The sequence below is a fragment of the Pieris rapae genome, chromosome 13, assembly GCF_905147795.1.
Source record: "Pieris rapae chromosome 13, ilPieRapa1.1, whole genome shotgun sequence".
NCBI lineage: Eukaryota > Metazoa > Arthropoda > Insecta > Lepidoptera > Pieridae > Pieris > Pieris rapae.
The window spans coordinates 117,239-140,152 of NC_059521.1; the positions used below are offsets into that span (position 1 = coordinate 117,239).

A 22,914-nucleotide genomic window follows, 5' to 3' on the forward strand; every position below is an offset into this window, starting at 1 on the left:
ATAGTGAGCAGCAGTTGGTACACTTAACTTGTTTGTGATAAGATGATCTATAACTCTTGTGTACTTTCTTATATTGCCTTCTATGAAACATTGTCGTTATTTACTTTACATATCCACTTATGATGATATGTTTGCTTGTTAAATAATAAGTGTAGTTTTAAATTAGGTTTTATACATCGTATATCTTGTTCTTTAACTACAATACAAAACAATGGTTTCGCTCTTATCATTACTTGTTTCATTTTAAATAAAGGAAGTGACGTATTGACAATTACGACTCAACTGAATAGATAAGCATTGAATATCGAATTTTTTATCTGGTACGAACCAATATTGTTCTACTGGTTTCTGGGGTTTGTGAAGATCAACAAGGGTCTCACCGTATAGGCCAGGTACATTTTGTCTCCGGTCATCCTTATATTTAATGTGACTGAAACAAAGATATTTATGTATAATGACTACACTGTAGCGTCTTCCTGATGTGTACGTGATTGATGAGTGTGTGCACTCAGTAGTATGCAAACGTAATGTATGAGTAGGTTGTATGTGATTTTATGAGATATAGAGTAAAGGAGCTGGCCTTTTAGAGAATGTCTAACCGACGTCCATGGGCGCCACATCTTTTGAAGGCAGCAATTGCACATTTAGGTCAAATAAATGTATAATTTGTTTTAACGTCTGTAGAGCGCGCCTTAAGGTCGTAACTTTAACAAGCCTTCATAAATAAATAGTAAATTAATATTAAAACAACACTGGACACTGCACAATCTCATCAAGTTTTTATGAAATACCCTCGGTGTATAATAAATAGTGGAATGATAATTAATGTTTATGGGCCGTGATTGTGATTAGGTGTTACGGGTCACGTGGTTCAGTATTATCGAAGTGCGGTTGGCACGTGAGCGCAATTGAGCGCACTTTGTAGTCTCTGAGATTAGCCAAGCTCGTGGCCCGTGGAATAAACCAACGCCGTATAAACTTAATGACTTATTTATATAACCTATTTACTGACATATTCTAACCTCACGTGTCCATAGTTCTATTCTAATGTTATATGTAGAGCATACAGACAATTCTACCATCTACACTTTCTGCATCAGTTCCTGCTGTTATTTGAAAAAAAAAACGCTAAATGTTGAAATTAAATATTATTGCGTTTGCCTCTCATCGAGAGAAAATATAATTATTCATATTGACAAGTGGGTCACGTAAGTTTTTGCCGTCATTTCGAATCGTTATGTAAGTGCAAAAACTTTGAACTCCTAAGCGCTTTCTAAAATCGACGATCATTTAACCGCTGAAACATTGTTTAACTTATACATGTACGTATATTAGTGTGTTGGCAACATCATAAACTTTAGTTAAATCATCGTCACTTATGTTTTTAAGTAAGCGAGGTGGTACTTGTTTATTTACTTGACATAATTAGCAACCATCACAAATTAGTCCAGTGCGACTACTATTTAAATATACATCACATACAAAACAATATACAAAAAAAAAAACAACACAACATTAGACAAAAATACTATTCCTTCAGTACGTATAATATAGGGCCTGATATGAAGAGCGATTCACTCAACGGAATATAAAAACGTCTGTACAGTTCGTTACTTATTTCCATACATAGTGTTATGAGTGCGCTTTTCGAGAGGTCTACGAATAGTAACGGCGGTCGATGTCGCCTCCTAACGAACCATCAGCCACCTGAGTCCTAAATACTGGAGCACTGCCGAATATATTTCCTTTCCACGCAACAACTTTATCACATACGTCATGATAAGCGCAAATTCCCGGCTCTTAGAGTTTGTTGTAACCCTCAGAAACTTTTGGTATAGGTTATGTTATTGTTTCATCTGTATCGAGATAGCGCTTGATAACGTATGATAACGTGCCGTTCAGACAATAACAAACCCGTGTTTGTGGGTTTTGTTTACAAGCAGACAATGCTTATAACAATTACGCGTAGATGGTATTGCATTGGAGAGATAAAAGAAATTGGTGATTTTCAATGTTATTTTTTATTAAAACTTTAATTATTGTGTGTAGCTTTTTAAATGTCTTACTTCAGACTTAATAATACTTAATATATTGTTGTAAATTTTATATAAAAATACAATCTTTATAATAAATATTAGTTTCCATACTAAACAACGATACTAAATTCATCTCATATCCAAATTTCTCATTCACAAGATTTAAAATAAAAATATTTTGTCGAAGTTCACACCTACACCAATCTAACTAACTACAACAATTTAAATTTGATTCCACCTCCATTTGGTTAAATGAACAAAAATAAACTTCCAATGGCAAACAGTTTGGTCAATTTCTTCATGACTCCGGAAGATACTAGCGTTTAAGGTACAGGCTAGGCCTAGTTTAAACGCTAGTGCTAATAGATGTATATTATGTATAAGGTTAACCACAATTAATGTTGTAATATGTGGAATGTGGTATTTGTTTTGGGTCAAATAAAGAAAATTTTTATTATTTTTGTGTATCGGATTCATGTATCGGATCGGTATGTATAGACAGTGAGATTATTTGTAAATAAATATAAATTTAAAGTTTTCAGTTAATTCCGTTGTAATATATTCTAATATAGTCTTCAGTCTTTACTGATATATGTATTTCGTTTCCTTTGAGCTCTATTCCCTTAATAAATATGCAATGAGCCGTAATTATTGAAGAAATGCGCATTAATTGAAATTAATATAATGGAGTCCTCGAACATACTCGAAGTGCGATATCATACACTCAGACAACCGCAAGTGCTGATAATGTTTCTAATTGTTTGTTTGCTCTGTTGATAATTGCGTTTGTCTCACACCCGTAATTGAATAACAAACTATGGAGTCTAGTCTTACAATAGAAGATGCATTCACTCTTAGCTTGCAGGTGCTGTATACCGATAGGCATCAGCCAGTATCTTTTCCTACAAATAAAATTATAATGATGAATATAAATAAACCGTTGTAGGCCAAGGAATATTTAAGAACGCTTTTTATCTTTGCGGCGAAAGTTGTTGCGATGCTGACGTAATAAACACCGCGTACAACGTTGTCCTTTCAAATGTTTTTATTCGTTAAAGCTTAACAGGCACTATAAATACTTTCTGTGCAATGGTTATGTTTCATTTTTAAAAATGCTTTCTTAGTTTCACCTTGGCTTAAACGTCAAGTGCTAAAACAAGGTTTAGTTTAAACGATAAAAAAATATTAAGTATTACATATTAAAAACTGCACAAATGCAGTTTATAAACTGTACTTCATTAAATGTTAGACCGCTGTTAGAAAACATTAAGTTTGATCTAGTATTGTTCATAGTATGCCTTTTGAAAAGGCGATTAAGCAGGTTTAAGAATAGTTATAGACGGCTATTATGTTTTTACCTGAGTTCGCTTAACCTGGTTTCCACGATGTGACAGCGTCATTCTCACATCGTGCCAACTAGGATTTGTAACGTACTTCTCTCAGAATTATTGTATTGATCATATGATTCCAAGTACACTTTAAGATTTTCTTTTCATATTTCTTTTTATAATTATTTTCTAAAAATATTAATTAATAGTAGTTAACCAACAAGTTTGTTATTAGATTGAATGAATATGCGAGAGCCAATTCAATTAAAAAATGTCAGCTCAGGCAGGTCACAAAATCAACGATTACAGGATTGTTATAAACTAATATAAATTAGAATGACATTTAATAATACAGTTATTGTTACAGTTTCAGGTATGTAATGCTTTGCAATATTTACAATGTTAAAAAGGAACCGGTAAGTTCAATATATTTATAACAATACAATAAATAATAGTTTACTTTTTACATTAATCATTGTATAATATCTATTTGTTAAATGAAGTTTAAGTATTTTCCGATAAAGCCTTAATGCCAAATACATGTTTCAAAGTAATGAATGGGAACGACTAGCGGACTAACAATTTAGTTTGTTGAATTTCCTCGTTTTAATTGTAAGGTCACTTCTGTCTATTAATAGCTTTTTAAAAGGAAGTTTTGGAAAGGTATCTCTTAAAACTGTGTTAAAGATTATTTTTATGAAATGAATTTCTATTCGGTTATATTGTTACAAGGACCAGGCAGCATTTTGTTCATTTTTTGTGAAGGTCCGATGTGAATCCTCCGAGCCCTGTTAACATCTGTGTTACCAGGCGCGTTGGTTTAAGTTCTTTTACTATTGAAAGGCTTCATCCACATTCCACAGTAGGTAAAATAGCTTAGTTGATGGCAGTTGTATTACCATTTCTATATTTGTGGTTTCGTATTTCATTTGTGTGAGGCGTATATTATTATATTCATTTCCAGTCGAACTGCTCTTTAATTCCCATCTACTGCCGCTTGCGCTTCAACCACCTTTAAAAGGGTGAAAAAGGCGTCCACTTGTACATTATGTCCACAGTGTTATGAGGCAGTGACAAAAACTTGTTTTTAAACTAATAAAAACTTTATTTTAAATTATGCTTACAAAACTAGTGTTCAAATAGGAATATGGAATGGAAGTGTCTTTCAAAGGATCGGGGCTTGATACTTAAAGGTTTTGGTCTTGGCGTTTAGGAGTAGGGATACATTAAGTGGAACAACTAATTAATCTTAATTTATCGTAAACAGATGGTTAAAAGAAATTGTAACTTGACACTTAAAAGGTTTGAGTATTGTCGTTTAAAAATAGGGACACATTACATGGAACAACTAATAAATCTTAACTTATCGTTAACAGATGTTTAAAAAGGTTTGGGTTTTGTCTTTTAAGAATAAGGATAAATTACGTCGAACAAACTAATTAATCTTAAATTATATCGTAAACAGATGGTTAAAGAAATAGTAAATAGAAATATTAATAATATAGTGGGGACCACATAACACCTCCCCCCTTAAAATAAAGGTTGCGCCTGTTGGCGTGAACTTTTTGAGGAATTTGGTTGGGTGTTTTCTTCTTCGTCGTTCGAGCTGATAGAAACCGTCGTCGTCGTCGTCGTGTTGAATGCAGATATCGGGATTTCAATTTGTTGCCGTCTTCGGGATTGGTCGAAACAATTATTAAATATTTGAATTCATCCTTGTTTGTATCACAAAGAACGGTTCGGTGGCCGTCGATACGTAATCTTATACTAAAATAAGTCCTGAGTACATACCTCAAGGTTGCTCCTTGTTAGGGCGAAAGGCACAAAAAAACACGTCAGCCGTAAGGATGGATAGATGGTTAGTTTTGGGAACAAGAAATGTTAGGACTGATGCTGTACCTTGCCTTACAATAATAGTTCACGAATACGCACAAAAACACTCACTATAATAGTCTAAATGGAGGACGTAACTATTGACAAGAAATTCACAAAAAAACACTATAAAATTGCATCTAACTGTACGCAACGAATGTTCAACCACGACACGTTCACAATGCGAATGCGCGGATCAGCCGAGTTAAAAATATTTTTGGGACCACCCTCATGGCCCTCAATTTATTTTATCAACTAAATATGATTCTATTCCGAACAGTCCCCCGTCCCAGTCAGGCTTAACATGACTGAGTCTAAAACCGGAGGCTGGTAGCAAAGGTTATGCCACTGGAAGACGTGACAAGCAGGCCAACAATTTTCGGGTTGGTACAGCCAACCTGGAGCCCACCATAAGGGATGGTCTAATATTACTGGAGCCTCACAACCTCGAGATGCACAGTCTGCCGGATTAAGTTCTCCCGGTACATGCCTCCAATCCAAGGTCACGACAGATTGCTGAATTTGACAAACCCTATTGGCCACAAATACTTCCAAAACATGAACTGACGCTTGCAGCCATGCAAGAACTATCTGACTATCAGTCCAAGCAAAACACTTCTGTATATTCATTTTTTGGCCAAAAATAGATTTAACATGATTTATCAAACGAGTCAATAGAACAGCACCTGATAACTCTAATTTAGGAATTGTTAAGCGTGTTCTTACCGGTGCAACCTTACTCTTTGCCATAACTAGTTTAACCGTTACAACACCAGATTGATTGACAGAACGAATATAAACTGCAGCAGCATAACCACTTTCCGATGCATCACAAAAACCATGAATATCCACTATGCATTTCCCTGGTGGCAATAAAGACCTATCAATTTTAATCAATTGAATTTCAGGAAGCGACGAAACAAACCTAACCCAAACACTTAACAATTCACCAACTAAAGGGGCATCCCATGTTAATCCTTGTAATCAAAGCTTTTGTATAAAACATTTTGCCCAAAAAACAACTGGAGCTAACCATCCATTAGGATCGTATATCCTGGCTACAGTTGAAAGTACTACACGCTTTGTCCAAGATTTAATTACATCTATGTCTTGCACTCGAAAGGTAAATATATCACCTAACGGTTGATACTGAATACCTAATACTGCAACAGCGTCAGGGTTGTCCACGTTCTGAAAAATATAAGGATGTTGTTGATGATCCTCGGGTAAACCAGCAAGAACAGCTTGTGAGTTAGACACCCATTTCCTTAACTCATATCCACCAGCCTTAAGAATCCCAATTAGCTCATCGCGTAGTATCAAGGCTTCTTTCTCATTTGCAGCTCCAGTGCAAATGTCATCAACGAAAACATCACTATTCAAAACATCAGCTGCTCGTGGAAATTGCAAACGTTCTCGCTCAGCCAATTCTAACAATGTACGAATAGCAATATAAGGACTTGATCTGAGTCCGTATGTATTGGTATTTAATTCAAATACTGTAACTGGATCGGATTCCTTCTCACGCCACAAGATAAGTTGATAGCAACGGTCATCAGTATGAATTACAGTTTGCCTAAACATCATTTTAATATCTGCAACAAATACAATCTGATGTCTTCTAAAATTTGTTAAAATATCACCAATGTCACGATGTAACTTTGGGCCCGAATGCAAACATTGATTTAAAGAAACTCCATTGGAAGTAGGCGCTGAGCCATCAAAAACCACTCTTATTTTACCACCTTTAAACACAGCATGATGTGGAATGAAGTAGTGCTCCTGTGTGCGCCAATCATAATCAGAAACTGACATATGTCCGAGCTTAAAGTACTCGTCCATAAACTCTAAATACTTAGCACGAAAAGTAGAATCTCTTTTCATTCGTCTCTCCATGGATGTTAACCTTTTCTCAGCTAAAGACCTGGAGTGACCCAAAGGTGGTCGGGATGGTAAAAAAGGTAACCTCGTGACAAACCTACCCGAACGGAGACGACCAGTGTTATTCTGAAAAAACAATTCACATTCTTGGTGCTCCGGATTTTCACGAGCCGCTGTGGGAGGCTCTTCGACTTCCCAAAACCGTTGAATGGCTTCAGCAAGTGAGAGTCCCACACACAAGTTACCATCTTCAACGCTAAGAGATTCTATTGGAAACACAGGACCCATAATGACATCACCAAAATCAGTTGTGACTGCTACTAAACCCGCTGGTTGTAAAAGTGTGCTTTTACTTAGCCGCAGCATTCCCAAAACTTCTGCTCCGAGTAGCAAATCGATTTGACCTGGAATATGAAATGTACAATCCGCTAAGTTTAGACTACGTGTAAAATCTAATATCTCCGATGGTAATTTAACAAGTGGGTGTCTGCCCATAACATTATCTAAAATTATGGCAGAAATTGTAATCTGTGGCTGAGAGCATTGAACAGGAGAAAAAGTAAGTGTAACTTGTCCCCGCAAACCAGCAACCTTAGAGCCACCTACACCAAATATACTCCCGCTAGCAGGGAAAATACGCAACTGTAACCTATCCACCAAATCCATTGACACCAAACTTCCCTGTGCTCCAGAATCCAAAATCGCACGCGTGGTTACCTGCTCACCTGATGGAGAACCAACACAAATCTGTGCGGTGGGTAACAAAACAGTAATAGGAGATGTAGGAGTTCTAGTAGGGACGTGACCTAGTCAATATCCTTCTGGTTCAGGGACCCGCTGGCCTAAACGAGGCCACTCAGAAAAGGGCAAAGGCCTAACAAAATCACGACGTTGCTGTTCAATAGCAGGTAATGCACAAGAGTCATAATTATCTTTGCTCTTAGGAAGTTGTTGCTGATCAGAGGTGACACGAGTCCTGTCATGAGACCTTAAGTTTCCCCCGCCCCTGCAGGGTGGTGGCTGCCTCCGATGATAATCATAATAACCTGATCCTGTACGGTGCCTGGAAGCATGACCAAAACTACAGTGTCTAACCTTCACACCACCATTCCACTGATCACCTGTATTTTGCATATCTTCAACAAACTCCCGTGCCGGTGCAGCTGATTGGGGTGAACCATTCATATTACCACAAAGTATAATGTGATGATTGCCATTACATTGTTTGCATGGTCGTGACACTTGGCATTGTGATGCCAGGTGCTTACCTAAACAACCATAACACCACTTCCGCTGTCGGGCAATATTTCGCCGTGCTTGAAAACGTAATGCTAAAAACTTTTGACATGACACTACGGTGTGATCAGGGACTCGACAATAAACACAACATTTGCCTGAATGTTGAGTTGCCACGTTATAAACTCGCTGGTCAGGGCGTCGCATTAAGCGCATATGCTGTTGTCGCGGCCTAGTAGAAATTGGGGCCGGCGTCGTGGACGGCGCTGGAACATTATCCTGTCTGCGACACTCATCCTCTAAAAACAAGATCAATTCATCAAACGTGGGAAGATGAGTGGTTGAATCTCCACCATACGCCTGTTCAAATCGGGTGCGCATATCTAAATTTAGTTTTTGTAATGTAATATGCAACAAAATAAAAGACCAACTATCTACAGGCAAATTTAAACCCCTTAAGCCATTAATTGCCACTAATAAAGGATTTAAAACTTGAATTCTTAAGTTGTGGCTCTGCACATTACTATGTAAATTTAAAATGACATTTACGTGGCTATCCGCTAGCCTACGTATATTTTGATACCGCCTCATTAGTAAATCTCTGGCTATATCATAATTGTTGTCCACAAGTGCTAAATGTTGGACTAACCCTTTAGCCTCCCCGGTGAGACTAGCCAACAAATATGCCAACTTTTGCGCAGATGTTAAATCACCCCTTGAGTGCACTAAACTATCGAATAAATGTATAAACGCCACCCATTGGCTTAAGTCGCCACTAAAATGGGGCAAATCTAATTTGGGTAACCTACCTATAATACCACTTGAAAAAGTTAAACTATCCTTCGATTGAAGGTTATTTGACTGAGTAGCCGAATTTTATTTAATAATACCAACGGCTTCCCTGATTTGATCAGCCAAATCCTCAGCCTGATCCATGTCTGCACAAACCTTGTCCATCACCTCCGGTTCCAAACCCAATTCAAGTAATGCCTGATACGATTTATATAAATCTTTCATCCTATCCTCTAACGCGTCACTTCTTGATAGAAGGGCCTGAACGCGATCTTTTCGCGAAATATTTAAAACGGCCGATCCTAGCCACCGCAATACACCAGCTATTTGTGCCTTGTGCGAAACCGCCATTATATAAAAGTATAAAAGTACAAACAATAGCACAAAAATCAAATAAAAAGCAAATTATAATAAGCGGCTAATAACTTACTACACAAAACGATTTATAACACTATCAAAACACTATAATCCCTACAAATATAACAAGATATATGCATTAATAAGTTATGAACCCAGGACTTATATACCGAAAAATCATTAACTAAAATGGAACCACGCTCTGCTACCAAAAAATTATGTATCACAAAGAACGGTTCGGTGGCCGTCGATACGTAATCTTATACTAAAATAAGTCCTGAGTACATACCTCAAGGTTGCTCCTTGTTAGGGCGAAAGGCACAAAAAAACACGTCAGCCGTAAGGATGGATAGATGGTTAGTTTTGGGAACAAGAAATGTTAGGACTGATGCTGTACCTTGCCTTACAATAATAGTTCACGAATACGCACAAAAACACTCACTATAATAGTCTAAATGGAGGACGTAACTATTGACAAGAAATTCACAAAAAAACACTATAAAATTGCATCTAACTGTACGCAACGAATGTTCAACCACGACACGTTCACAATGCGAATGCGCGGATCAGCCGAGTTAAAAATATTTTTGGGACCACCCTCATGGCCCTCAATTTATTTTATCAACTAAATATGATTCTATTCCGAACAGTGAGAGTTTCTTCTTGAGTAAAACTTGTAAAGAGTATACATAAGAAGGATTGAGCCAAATAATAAACTCGTATATGAAAGTATATGGATGTTCTTGAATTATATATTTATCTTGATTTAGTATTTTAGAGTGATATTTGATCTCGTCTTTAATTGAGAGAGTCTAAAGAAATCGTTGATTTGGATAGGTACGAGTTCTGGATTATATAAATCTGGAGTCCCTTCGATGCAGGTATATTCCACGTCGACAGTAACAATGGGGACTTATGTTCTTCGATTCCGAGTCTTCAGCGATGAGTGTAACCATTGATGTATAAAATTTGCATGTAGGTTGTAGCAGAATTATTCCGTGTCCAAATATTTCGCCATGTGTGGTTTTTCTGTTGCATTCTATAGCATATGTAATTTTCTTCGAAAGTATGAAAATCCATTTGTTATTTTTCAATTAATGAAATGTGTTGAAGTACGCGGAGAATGTGGATACCGCGCAATTTTGAGGTATGTCTTTAGAATTCATCAACAAGATGGAGACTTCACAGATAGGTCGTGCGTTAGAGTTGTAGACTGTGACCTTACTGCATACATGAAGGCTTGAAGAGTGTTCTTTACACTTGTCCACGGAGTTCCTCGTCAGGTATCGTTGACTGTTTTTGCTCATGGCAAGATACATGTGCTCAGGTAGGATTGTGGAATAAAAGGAAGATGTATTATAGGAATTGAAATTAAAGTGTATAAAGTAAATATGTTATTTATGACTAAAGGAAAATTTAATATATATAATTTTGTTCATGTAAATGTATGATGTAATTGTAGCAGAGTTTAGAATTTTATTGATGTTTTGAAAAATCACGGTTACTACTAGGTTACCTGATGTTTTAGGTGACTTGATGCTAATAATTATTTGTAAAGACTTACTAAAAATAAGACGAAGGATGAACTGCTGAATAAAATGCTTTCAACAATATTATCGATTTGTTTTCTAGAGGCGTGACGATTTCTAAAATTATTGTAGTGTATTAAACAGTTGAGATTTGTAATAGATACACTAAAATTAAAGAGTAAAGTATTCTTGGAATTAATATAGGAATTAATTTCCATTAATTTTCGTTCATTATAATATGTTCATCGTATGAAATTTTTAAAATAGTATTGTTTTAATTATTAATTTAAGTAATTAATTAATTTAAGGTTATTGTTTTAAAATGTCATTCGTAGAAATTTGTTGCTTTTCTAAGAGAAATACATTCATAATAGTATTCGGCATCTTTTACGTCTGGTGACAACACCTTAAATATGGAAATAACTACTTTGTAAAATCTGATATAGAAAATGAACATAAAAATATTCAAGAATTTGGCTACGACTTCTTTTGAATTAGAATTTAACCTATTTGTAATTATCTATTTATAATTATATAAATTTTGTATAATATAATATATATATATGTAAAATATTTTTTTATTATAGGACATATTGAATAAATATGTCTTTATGTCGTTCGTCTAACAGCTTATCTTGTGAAATATGTAGATTTGAAGTGTTGAAACTATAATCTGAAGTTTCTGTAAAGTGTTGGTAGTTTAATTGTAAATAGTCGTCGTGAGAATCGATTTCGTTCTTATCAGTACTTTTGTCACAAGTTAAGTCAATAGTATTTGTGTTAAGATCAGGGGGCCTAGAGTTTTGAGTCACAGGTTTATTATTTGTGTGGAATGTAGCATGTAACAGATTTTCAGGAGGTACATTATTTAAAGCGGAAATAGGAAAAGATTGAATATTCTTGTTGTTAGATTTCGACTTACGTTTATTTTTCTTAGAATGGTATTTAGAATTCGATTTAGTAGTTTGAGACACAGCGGGCTTATAAGTGTTATTTCGAGATACAGTGGGGTTAGAAGATGTGATGAGATGCTTAGATTCAGAGGGTTTTGGAGATACATCGTTCTTATTAGATATAGTAGATTCAGTGAGATTCAAAGATACAGTGGGCTTATAAGAAATAGTAGAGTTTGTATTGAGACCTAAGGTTTGGGACTGGCTACCCTGTTTGTAGGTCTGTATAAAGCTAGCTTCAAAGTCAGTCTGTGTGCAAGCTTCTTTGCATTGCCTCCGATAGGCTGGTTTATTATGCAAGGTTGCAGGCACAGTGCTTTGTAACACTCGACTTGAATTTTGAATTTGTGGCGGCATTGAATCGTTTAATAAGCTGGGTTCATTGAGTAAGAGCTGGAAGCGATTTCCAACGAGTCGCTCATTTCGTTGGTCGCTTGTAAGTTTAAATGACGGATTGGTGCAGGGAGAGCGCGCTGTTTATTTTTTTCGTTGTATGCCCTCTTGCGACATTCGTTTATTGAGTGCCCGATATTTTTACAATACGCACATGTTATTGGAGAAAATCTAGAGTTAGGAGGCTTAAATGGAATATTTGGGTCTCGAATAAATTGATAATTACTTTGATATGCCCTACTACTTATTGCTGGCCTAGGGGTTGGAACTGGCCTAAATAAAGATTGCCTAGCTTTATTCATAGCCCTAATTTGGTCTTCCTGCATTGCGAAACGACCGGCTTCTCTCAAAGTATTGAAACCTTTTGTTCTGAGCATTATACCCATGTCTGTAGAGAGACCGTTGAGGAATATGCTTAAGGCGGTTTCCTCGGTAGTCGCTACACGTCCGTCTAATGTCGAATCACTAATTTCTGAATGTAGTTTCTCTAAGATTTTGCAACGACAAAGATCTACTCTATGATAAAATTGCGTTAAGGACTCATCGGGTCTCTGAAAAATGGATTGCAGTTCTAAATTTAAATGTTGAATCGTCTTAGTATTCGCGAATCTTTCAATAAGAAATATCTTTAGTTCATCCCACGTTTCATACGTTTTACACCGAACTTCTGAGGCCGCGACGCCTTTAATATTATTTAGAGCACAAATTAACAAAGTCTCCCTTTCGGACGGAGATGACAATTTAAACACAGTATCACAGGACCGAATGTAACCGTATATTTCGTCATGATTGTTTGTGTCGAATAAAGGAATTAGATTTATAAGTGTCGTAATATTGACTGGTGATGCCTTCATTATGTTTTTGGTATTTACTGACATGATAAAAAATGTAGAATGCGTGTGTAGTTGTTAGTAGATATGAATAGTGTAATTAAAATATATATAAAATATAGTAATATAGGATAGGATATATAACACACAAAATATAGAAAAGTAGGAAAAAGAATGAGCCACAAGTAAAATGCCACTTACCACAGTAACACGAACCACAAGAGCATAGTATCGGCGAAAACTATTAAAAGCCTAAGGCTACCGTACTAGGCGATGCTTGTCCTTTGTACGTTTTTTTTCGTCTTGCTACACAAGTAGATCCTACCGACTGCGCCAAATTTGTTATGAGGCAGTGACAAAAACTTGTTTTTAAACTAATAAAAACTTTATTTTAAATTATGCTTACAAAACTAGTGTTCAAATAGGAATATGGAATGGAAGTGTCTTTCAAAGGATCGGGGCTTGATACTTAAAGGTTTTGGTCTTGGCGTTTAGGAGTAGGGATACATTAAGTGGAACAACTAATTAATCTTAATTTATCGTAAACAGATGGTTAAAAGAAATTGTAACTTGACACTTAAAAGGTTTGAGTATTGTCGTTTAAAAATAGGGACACATTACATGGAACAACTAATAAATCTTAACTTATCGTTAACAGATGTTTAAAAAGGTTTGGGTTTTGTCTTTTAAGAATAACGATAAATTACGTCGAACAAACTAATTAATCTTAAATTATATCGTAAACAGATGGTTAAAGAAATAGTAAATAGAAATATTAATAATATAGTGGGGACCACATAACAACAGGCCATTAGTCATTATCAACAATAATGGTAATGACAGGAAATTCGTTTGCTTTAAATTATTTTAGTTTTACTGTGAAATTTTGAAATAGTAAGCCATTCAATATTTTAAATATTTTGGTTTGTTTGGACGAGGATTGAGTATTGAGGAAAATTGTCATCTTCATGTCACGAATTGCTAATAAAACACTGCCTTTAATTTAGAGATGCTTCGTCGTGTTTAAATTATCTTCATTGTTTCTTTGATGAGTTATGTTAAACTTCCGTCGAAGTTATCTTTCGTGACTAACTTATCGCATCATTGCATGACTGTATTGATATTTCATAACATGTCGTACATGTTGTATCGACCCAGATCGATCTTCAATTAGATCAAGAGATAGGATTTCCCCATGCTTGTCGAGAGACAATTGTTTATTGTCTAACTACTGACGGTTGACAAAGCCGTTTGCGTGTCTGTCACATTAATTGCTGTCTGCTGTCATGACAGTGACGTGAATGACGTTTTTGTTTTTAAAATTTGAATTTTATAGAAATAATCTACCTTTATCCCATACACAATCAGCACTACATTTGCCTAATAAATATTATTTTGTTTATTTGAAGTCACGATAAGTGCAATTGTGAATCATGACATGTCCGCCAGTGTATTTATATTCGAACAAAGGGTGCGTACGCACAGGCGCCGGCCGATCAAGGTTACCCACTGCCGCACACCGCCGATCTTCACGTTACCTAAATGGTCAACAGGAGAGACCAAAATAGATGGCTGGTTTCATTTCAGTTTATTTTAAAACGTAGAAAGTCTCTGAGTTGCGTAGGCTCATACACAATGCACGATGCAATTACTTTCATTTACAATATTCATTGCAAAGTAACTGAAACTGTGTTTTGCTTCACTGATACACACATTTAATAGTCTTCGTACCTCGTTGTCTGCGACAGCCGCGATCTCACTATCAAAACATGAGACCTATTCATTAACAGTCTCTTAGAAGTAATAATAGTAAAATCTTATAAAGCACTGTAAATGTTCCTCAACCGCTAACTAAACAATTATAGGTTGTTGTTATTTCCTGCTGAGGTTTCGCATAGCGACCGTTTGAATACTTCACAGGTTGTAGGCGTTAAAGGCACGTGCTTCGAGTAACGATTACCTGAACATGAATAATCCGCCAACTGTGTCCGAGCGGTCTTCTCATCTAAGGGCAGCTTATGTAGTTTATACACAACCGAATCTGTGTCTCTTTGATGCGGTCGTGTTGAATTTATTCAATATAGTCTTTGTGGGTTACTCACGCGGGTTCTCTGAATAGTAAAGTGACAAGAGTTCCACATTTGGGGGGTCGGGGAGTTAAATGATTTTTATGGGGGGCCAAATATGGTTGTATAGTGTAAAAATATACATTCTGTATGTTAGCAAGAACGAATTTGATAAACTCACGGCTTAAATAAATGGTTAGTTTTATAAGATGTTGACTTTGAATCATCACTGCTCACTCCGATCCGACAACAATTTTTGATGCTACAAAAGTGTACATTAAGTATCTTTACATTTAAATTCCCTAAAATCTTAATTAAATTCGTGTATTCGTAATAAAAATAGCAATTGTATAATTTTGTTAATAATAAATGCGTAAATAATATATTGTATTAGTGGATCTAGCACGTGTTACCATCGGCGTTTACGCATGTTTAAAGTCGCGTACCGAACCCGGAATTTAAAAGACTTATATACATCGAATCATGCCACTACAATAAAACATTACGTCAAACACGTTTGTCATCATTATTCATTCTCTGGCAATAGGTCTGCGTAAATATATTTCCATATAAATCCAATCTGCGTAAACCTAAAAAGTAAAGCTTGCGTAAAACCAAGGAACCGAAAGATCACAATTTAGCGTTAACTACTTAGATTTACTACATATTATGTTGACTGAACTAGTCGGCCTTATCAGTTAAAAGCGCGATGACAGTTGTCTATCTGTCAATAACTTGTCGATAACGGCCTTCTAACTGGACGATGTTTATGTGTTTGTGATATCAGTCGGATCATCGGACACGATGTATACAAGTTCTGACCTCCATTTTAGGGCAAAATCTGCACCAGGTGTATGGTAGTGAACATTAACTACTATTTATGCCACCGCCTGTAACGCAGACCCAAGCTAGGCCAAAAATATATGATAATAAGAAAAACTTTAAAACCTAGCTGACATGGAAATATAAGGAAACCAGCAATCGGCACGACAGTGTCAACGACATGTATCTGGAGCGGATAATAATCTTAGCGGGCACCGAGGGCTGTCTTCTGTTCTTCTTTATACTGAAAATAATTTATTTATGTATGTTATGGTTATAACTCTTTAAGTTTTGGAGAACCCCTTATGATTCATCGTCAATTAAGGCCTGAGTCATCGTAATAATGCTTATTTTACTATAACGAAACGATTATAAGAAGCCAAACGCCTCAGTTGTTATGTAAAATAATTCAATGTGATAGTAAGGAATGGTTGAATAGTTGTTTTATCAATCGAGGCTTTCAAATCAAGTTAGGACTTTGATTTACGACAATCATTTTTCTGGAAAGTACCTCTATTTATAGACTAGAGATAGCCACTATCTATAAGTGCTTATGTAGTTATGAAATATTTTGTTATGTTGTATAAATGCGATATGTTGTCTTCAGAATTTACGATTATTGTTTGATTGATTTAAGTATATGTATTACGTTTAAGGAGTGTGCATTTAAAAATGAAAATACACTAAAGTAAACAAAAGCCTACTAGGAGAAAAAAATAATTCGATACATATTAATTAAATGGTCAATAATAAAACTGTGTCAGCTAAGAGTTTCCCGAGAACTGCTCTTTGCTATTGTTTCAATTATTCGAAGAATGAAACCATTTCACATTTCTCTTCTGCTGACGTCAAGAACACGTTACAGGTACTTGATAATTTGTGTGCAATTACAGTTATCTTTCAAAGAACCTGTTATTGAACTAAAATGTCACCAATTTACATGTCTCATTATTATCTATTGTGGGGCGTGACTCATTGTCACATTTCACTCTGAGAAAAAGTTATAAACTTATTATTTTAGATGATGCTTCCACGGAAGATCAGTGCTTTGATGAGATTCTAGTATTGCTGCGGACAGCGGAGCACAAGTAATCGTTGCATTCAATGTTTCGACTCCTGTCTAGACCGCAATTTAATTTAAAATAAAGTAGAAGTATTTCCTATACCTTAAGAGCGGTTTTCGTGTGTTATGGGTTTGGTTCCGGGTTATTTTAAAAAGCCGTCGTCCTTTAAGGCGTATACCGTCTCGCCGCATCGATCGCGAGCGACGCCGACGGACAGCATTGTATAGTACACAGTGCATTATTATACTTAATACTTGTTTATGCAACGATTGTCTTGCATAAGTTATATCGTGATATATTTTAAGAAATGTTGGAGACAAAGTCAATCAAATATCCTCGCCTCGTTTAGCAAGTCATAATCAATATATAATTAATTATTATATAATTTTGCAGTTTTGCTTATTTGTATTTAAGTATGTTTTTGTAAACAATATATTATTAGATTTCTGAGATGTCATAATAGGCATTGGATAGGTTCCCACCATTTTGGGTGCGGTAAAAATTTAGAACAAGGCTTACCTCATACAAAAATGATTGCAATCAATATAATGAAGATCTGGCAAGTTCCCGTGTTTCATTTGGCATTTTCCAATGGCTACGTGCCAGGCTGGCCGTGCTAATGCACTATCTGCGAGTTCGATACCCCTAAAACAATAACCCACTTTTGAGGGCGCCTACATCAATGATTTTGCCAAGTGCCCTGATGATTACGGTGTTAACGAAAGGGGTGTCAGAATTACGGGCTTCCGGATGACGGCAATTCGAGAGCTCAAAATCAATGCCAATTCTGTAAGGGGATTCAATTGTGGAGTCTTCGATTCAGAGCTGTGCAACTCTGTTGTAAATGGGCTTCCGAGTTCTGCGTTCTCTGATTGCAAAATGTTGTAGACCGTAGAGTTTCTGTGAAAAGCTTAAAAGGACTTTCCGAGGCTCTACTGTCTACTGGCCGTACGCTTACGCTAGTCGCCGCTCGGCGCTCGTAACGGGCGGACGTAACTTTCACGTCCTAATAAATAGATCCTAGATATAATCGAAATAATCATCGCGATTCTTGGTTTTGATAAATACAATAGTATAGGTGCTATCGATTTTAACATTTGTACTAATAGTAAGTTACTGAAATGCGGGTCAACAAAGGTGAAAGTGAACCGTGCTGTACAATACATTCTGCCTTCCTTAGTCCCTCTCTATTCGTAAAACTGTTAGTGTTTCTGGATTTAAATAGTATCGGAAGCTGTTCATATCTAACTAATATTATGTGATTTAAACGTTGTCTTGCTGTACTTAGTAAATAATAAAATAAATATTATTCTGATCTAAATTCTATAATATTGAATGTTGCTCTGAATGGCGCTTCATCATTTTGAATGTCCACTAAAGATACCACTTCACTCGAGCATCGTTTAAAAATTCCTTTTTGAAGGTGGTGTTGCGTTATTCAGTGACGATAATACTAAGCCCTTAGTAAAAATGGTGGGATACGAGTTAGTTGGTAATTGATTGTATCAACAGATTCCCTTCTCCCGGGAATACCTAAAATTATGGCTAAACAAAACATAATATGTATACCTATACATATATCTAATGTATATATATACGTATCTATATTTAAATATCGATATGATACGATCCACTATAAAATAGGCCAGACATTTTATTAATATTGAATTAATGTTGATTCACGATGATAATATTAAATAACATAGCCGATAGTGGCACGATTAAAGAGGAAAACAAAATAACCCGATAACGAACTTGAGTGTTGTCAAAGGCATAATTTAACTCCTAACCACATACATTTTCTATTCATTAGCGATGTTTGTGTAATTCAGACGTACACGCGTAGCAAAAACCCTGTACTTTATTGATTTTTGTATATAAAAGACAGACGGGCCGCTCACTCATTCGTGTTTCAGGTACCTAAGCTAAAAATAGGCTGCGAATACTTTTTGCTTTGAATATATATATATAATATACATATATACCAGTTATACAAATAACGGTCACGTGTTCGATTCATTGGTATAAAAAATCTAAAGAAAACACTTTTTTAATGGATTAAAGCATGTATGAATGTATGTATGTATTATTCTAAACTTATAATTATTTAAGTAACATAATTTTAAAAACGTTTAGAGGAATAATTTAAAATACATAGATTCAATCCGGTAAAAAAGTGTGTTCTTTAAATGTGTAAAAGCTATGTTAATAAAAGAAACAATACTATAAAAAAATCTATAAATCATGCGTAACAAATAATAATAATAAACACAAGATTTCTCTTAATGTCTATATTTTGAGTGCTACGTCAACTCAACTGCGTCGAGACATCACAAATGATTGGAGAGGCGATGATGTTCCTTTTATAAATAATGATGTATTAAATAAAGTGATGAATACATCCACTGGGGCAAATGGCTCTCATTCCATGGAAAATGTGCAGTAGTTAAGTTGCAATAAGTAGGTGGGTCAGGTGGTCAAGGCCGCGGTAGTATGTTCGATATATATTGCCTTGTGCTTTTACCCTTTGCAAGTTGCGTGTCGAATAAGGTTCAAGATACGAGTATTATTTGACACGTGACCTTCGTTATTTCGGGAAGTTCAGCACATTGCGCGCCGACTGTGGGAACTCAATGGCCGGATTAGCCCTGGAAGGTTCAATGATCCGAATTCACACCACTTTGCGGTCCTCGTATGTGCTACTCGTGAATCATATACATTAAATATATACCTATTTGCTGAACAATCATTGTCACCCACCCACTAAACCATCTTTCAACACAATAGATTTTTCCATATCGAGTAGATATCTCCCTTTGTTATATACAATTCAGCAGCCACTGGTTAATTGGTCGATTTAATCCCAGCGATTTCAGGGTTTAAACGACGGTTTTAAATTACTGGTTACTCACGACTGTTCTCACAAGGCACTACGACATATACCAGCGGTCAGATTAAATTGATCCCATATTTTGTATTATTTTATTAGACGGATGATTTTTGAGAAATTTTATTTTATCTACACATCCATGTATCGAGACCGAAATTTATTAAATATCCGACGGATTATAACAGAATGTCATCTTCAGGGCCGTGACCGGATTGCAGCAATCAGTTCTCCACAACAGAGGCTGAGATATCCATGCTAAAACTACTACATACAATCATAGACCTTATCATCTTCCACTTGACGCGAATATCCCTTGAAGATGAAACTTTGTCGACAAAAATGACAAATTTCCTTTATTTGCACAGAGGTGGCGATGATCGCTTTTGCTTTGTTGTTTGTAATAAATGTGCTTCTCATTTGCAATATTGGTGCGAGTTGTGATGTAGACAGACTTGATGTGCGTACCTAAATGGTTTTCATCAAAATTTTAAAAGGCCATATTGTTTTTAAATAAATATAAGATATATACACTTTTAACATCAAAACTTCTATTTAAAAAAAAATCATTTAAAAATACAAAGACGTTTGTTTAATTTGGAGACTATTATCGTGTTTTATTATTTTTTGGGATCAAAGATGAAGGATAAACCGTTTGCGGTGATGTTACGATAAAGTATTTTGTTTTCCGTGTCTCTGCTCATGAACGATAAGAGTACGTTGCCCTAATTGGTTTACCCTTGAGCTGCCTATCACCCACCCCTGTATGCACTCACTTATAGCTATCGAATGACAAGGGCATAAAACACATGTGAAGAGATGCAGTGACCCGATGACACGGACGGGTCAATCAATAATCTATTAGCTTATACGCTCATACAGAGTAATGGCTTCGTTGCACAATACTCGGCCGAACGAGATTCGCGGTTTACTAGTATTAATTTGGAGGAAAAGGCAAATAAATATAATTGCCTAAGCCAAGAAGGCCCACAGATCTTAAAACGCGAGGTTGTGTAATTAACTTATCAGTTGAAAATTCTGTCAGCTTTGTACAAAAATTAGATGAATGGAAGTGAAGCTCGGTAATTAATGAAAGTTTAAAAATTGCAAAAGCCCACAGACGCTCCTCCAATTTATTTAATTAGAAACTTAATATTGCTTTATTTGATGAATTTAATGAAATATAAAATCTGACAAAGGAATCAAATAATACATTAAAATCGAATAAAATATGTTAAAGCAACCTTTGTTAGTAAATCGTTTTCATTTTTAATACTTGCAATCATAATCTATCTAATCATAATGATTGATGTTAATCTGTATGATTATTGATTACTCACGGGTTATGGGCCGTCTGCCTATAGGTGTCGGTATCACATTCGTCTGGGCGCATTATTTCCTACTATTCTTTTATTTACTTAAGGGTCTATCTTTCGCTTTACGGTCAATCTCTAGAGCGTATAGTTAAATGTTCATAAATGTGTTCCTCAAGTACACACTGCTTATAATTAAAATTCGGTAAATCCTTATTACTCTAGTTCAACGCAGTCGTCGTAATTAATTGATAAGAAGGAGGATTAATAGCCCAGTCATATTAGGGGTTTCACCTCGGAATGAAAGATAATAAGCTGCAAATTGGTATGAACCTTTGTTTTGTCATTCTAAATGTTGTCTCAAAAGTCACCATCGTTATCGTGTCCGCGTCTCAAGATATTCAAGGTCAAAGGTCACAAAAATCGGTTTTTCGCGAATATCTGGCTTCCTATCGGTTAAATGAGATTTGCATTTATTATAAAAGTTGTAGGCTATAAAATTCCCTACAACTTTTGTTTAAACTTTTTTTTCATACGACCAACCGTTTTGAAGGTAGAGCGCGAAGTGCACATCGTACAGTCATATTATACGGCCTAATGCAAGGTCAAGCGTGAGTTATGGTTATCAGTACGTTATAAAGTCAATTATTTACTTGGAAATTATAATTATTAAACAATGCCTATTATTTATGTACTAACTATTAATTATTTATATTTAATTAAAGTAAGTAACTTGATTATTTATATATAATTATTCATATTTAACTATTTAAGTATAAAATATTATTAATTCTGGATTATATATTTTAGTTTTATTTTAAGTTAAAATGATAGTAAGAGTATATATTTTACACATATTTTTATTTATTATTAAATACGGCATAATATACATTTATCAAAATGTGAGTTCAAATATCAAAAGTATCTTTGTTGATTTTAATTGTAATGAAATTGGAAATTGAAGCTAATTATCATCTTCTTCTTCGTCTTCTTCTTCTTCTTGTCGCTCAAAAATGTTCGATTCATTGTCATCATCCTCATTATCTGTCATGTTCATCTCCAAACCTTCCAGAATATCGGGATCATATGTATTTTCTTCATCGGGATTACTTGGATACAGTGAAGCGTTGAGGCAAGCTTGTCCGTTGCACTGGCCGCAAGCTAAAAAACATTGTAGCGCTGATTTTCTGCATCCACAGCGGGAACCACAACCATTTTTGCAATTGCAAAATATTACGTTTAGTAGTTCGGCTGGTGCTGGAGGTAATAACGTTCGTATGGGCTCTAGGATTTCATTTTCAAGCATCCAGCCCCATTCTTGAGGTTCTAAGTCCTTCCCTAACCACGTTTGAATCTGGTAGTAGACACGTTTTATGTGTTGATGAGCTGCTACACTTGTTGGTGGAAGTGTTGACAGTTGTACAGGTTTATTTAGTTTTGTAAATTTGATGAATTGCGTGTAGCGGAAATGATCAATGTTGTCCTCAGATTTTGGAGCATTATATAATGCCAACAAGATGCGCACTCCATTTTCTAATAATGTTTGTTTTGGGCA

General features: G+C 35.5%; 1 protein-coding gene across 3 annotated transcripts in view; it reads left to right on the forward strand.

Moving 5' to 3' along the window:
• The window catches only part of LOC111003465 (E3 ubiquitin-protein ligase znrf2), a 45,711-nt gene that overhangs the window by 16,003 nt on the left and 6,794 nt on the right, over nucleotides 1-22,914 (forward strand). Inside the window, exon 2 of one of the 3 annotated variants that reach the window (XM_022273978.2) lies at nucleotides 3,732-3,737. The exons of the other annotated variants lie outside the window; for them this stretch is intronic. Within the exon in view, the coding sequence (XP_022129670.1) occupies nucleotides 3,732-3,737 (6 nt within the window). The remainder of the gene's footprint in view (nucleotides 1-3,731; nucleotides 3,738-22,914) is intronic. 3 annotated transcript variants of the gene reach the window in all.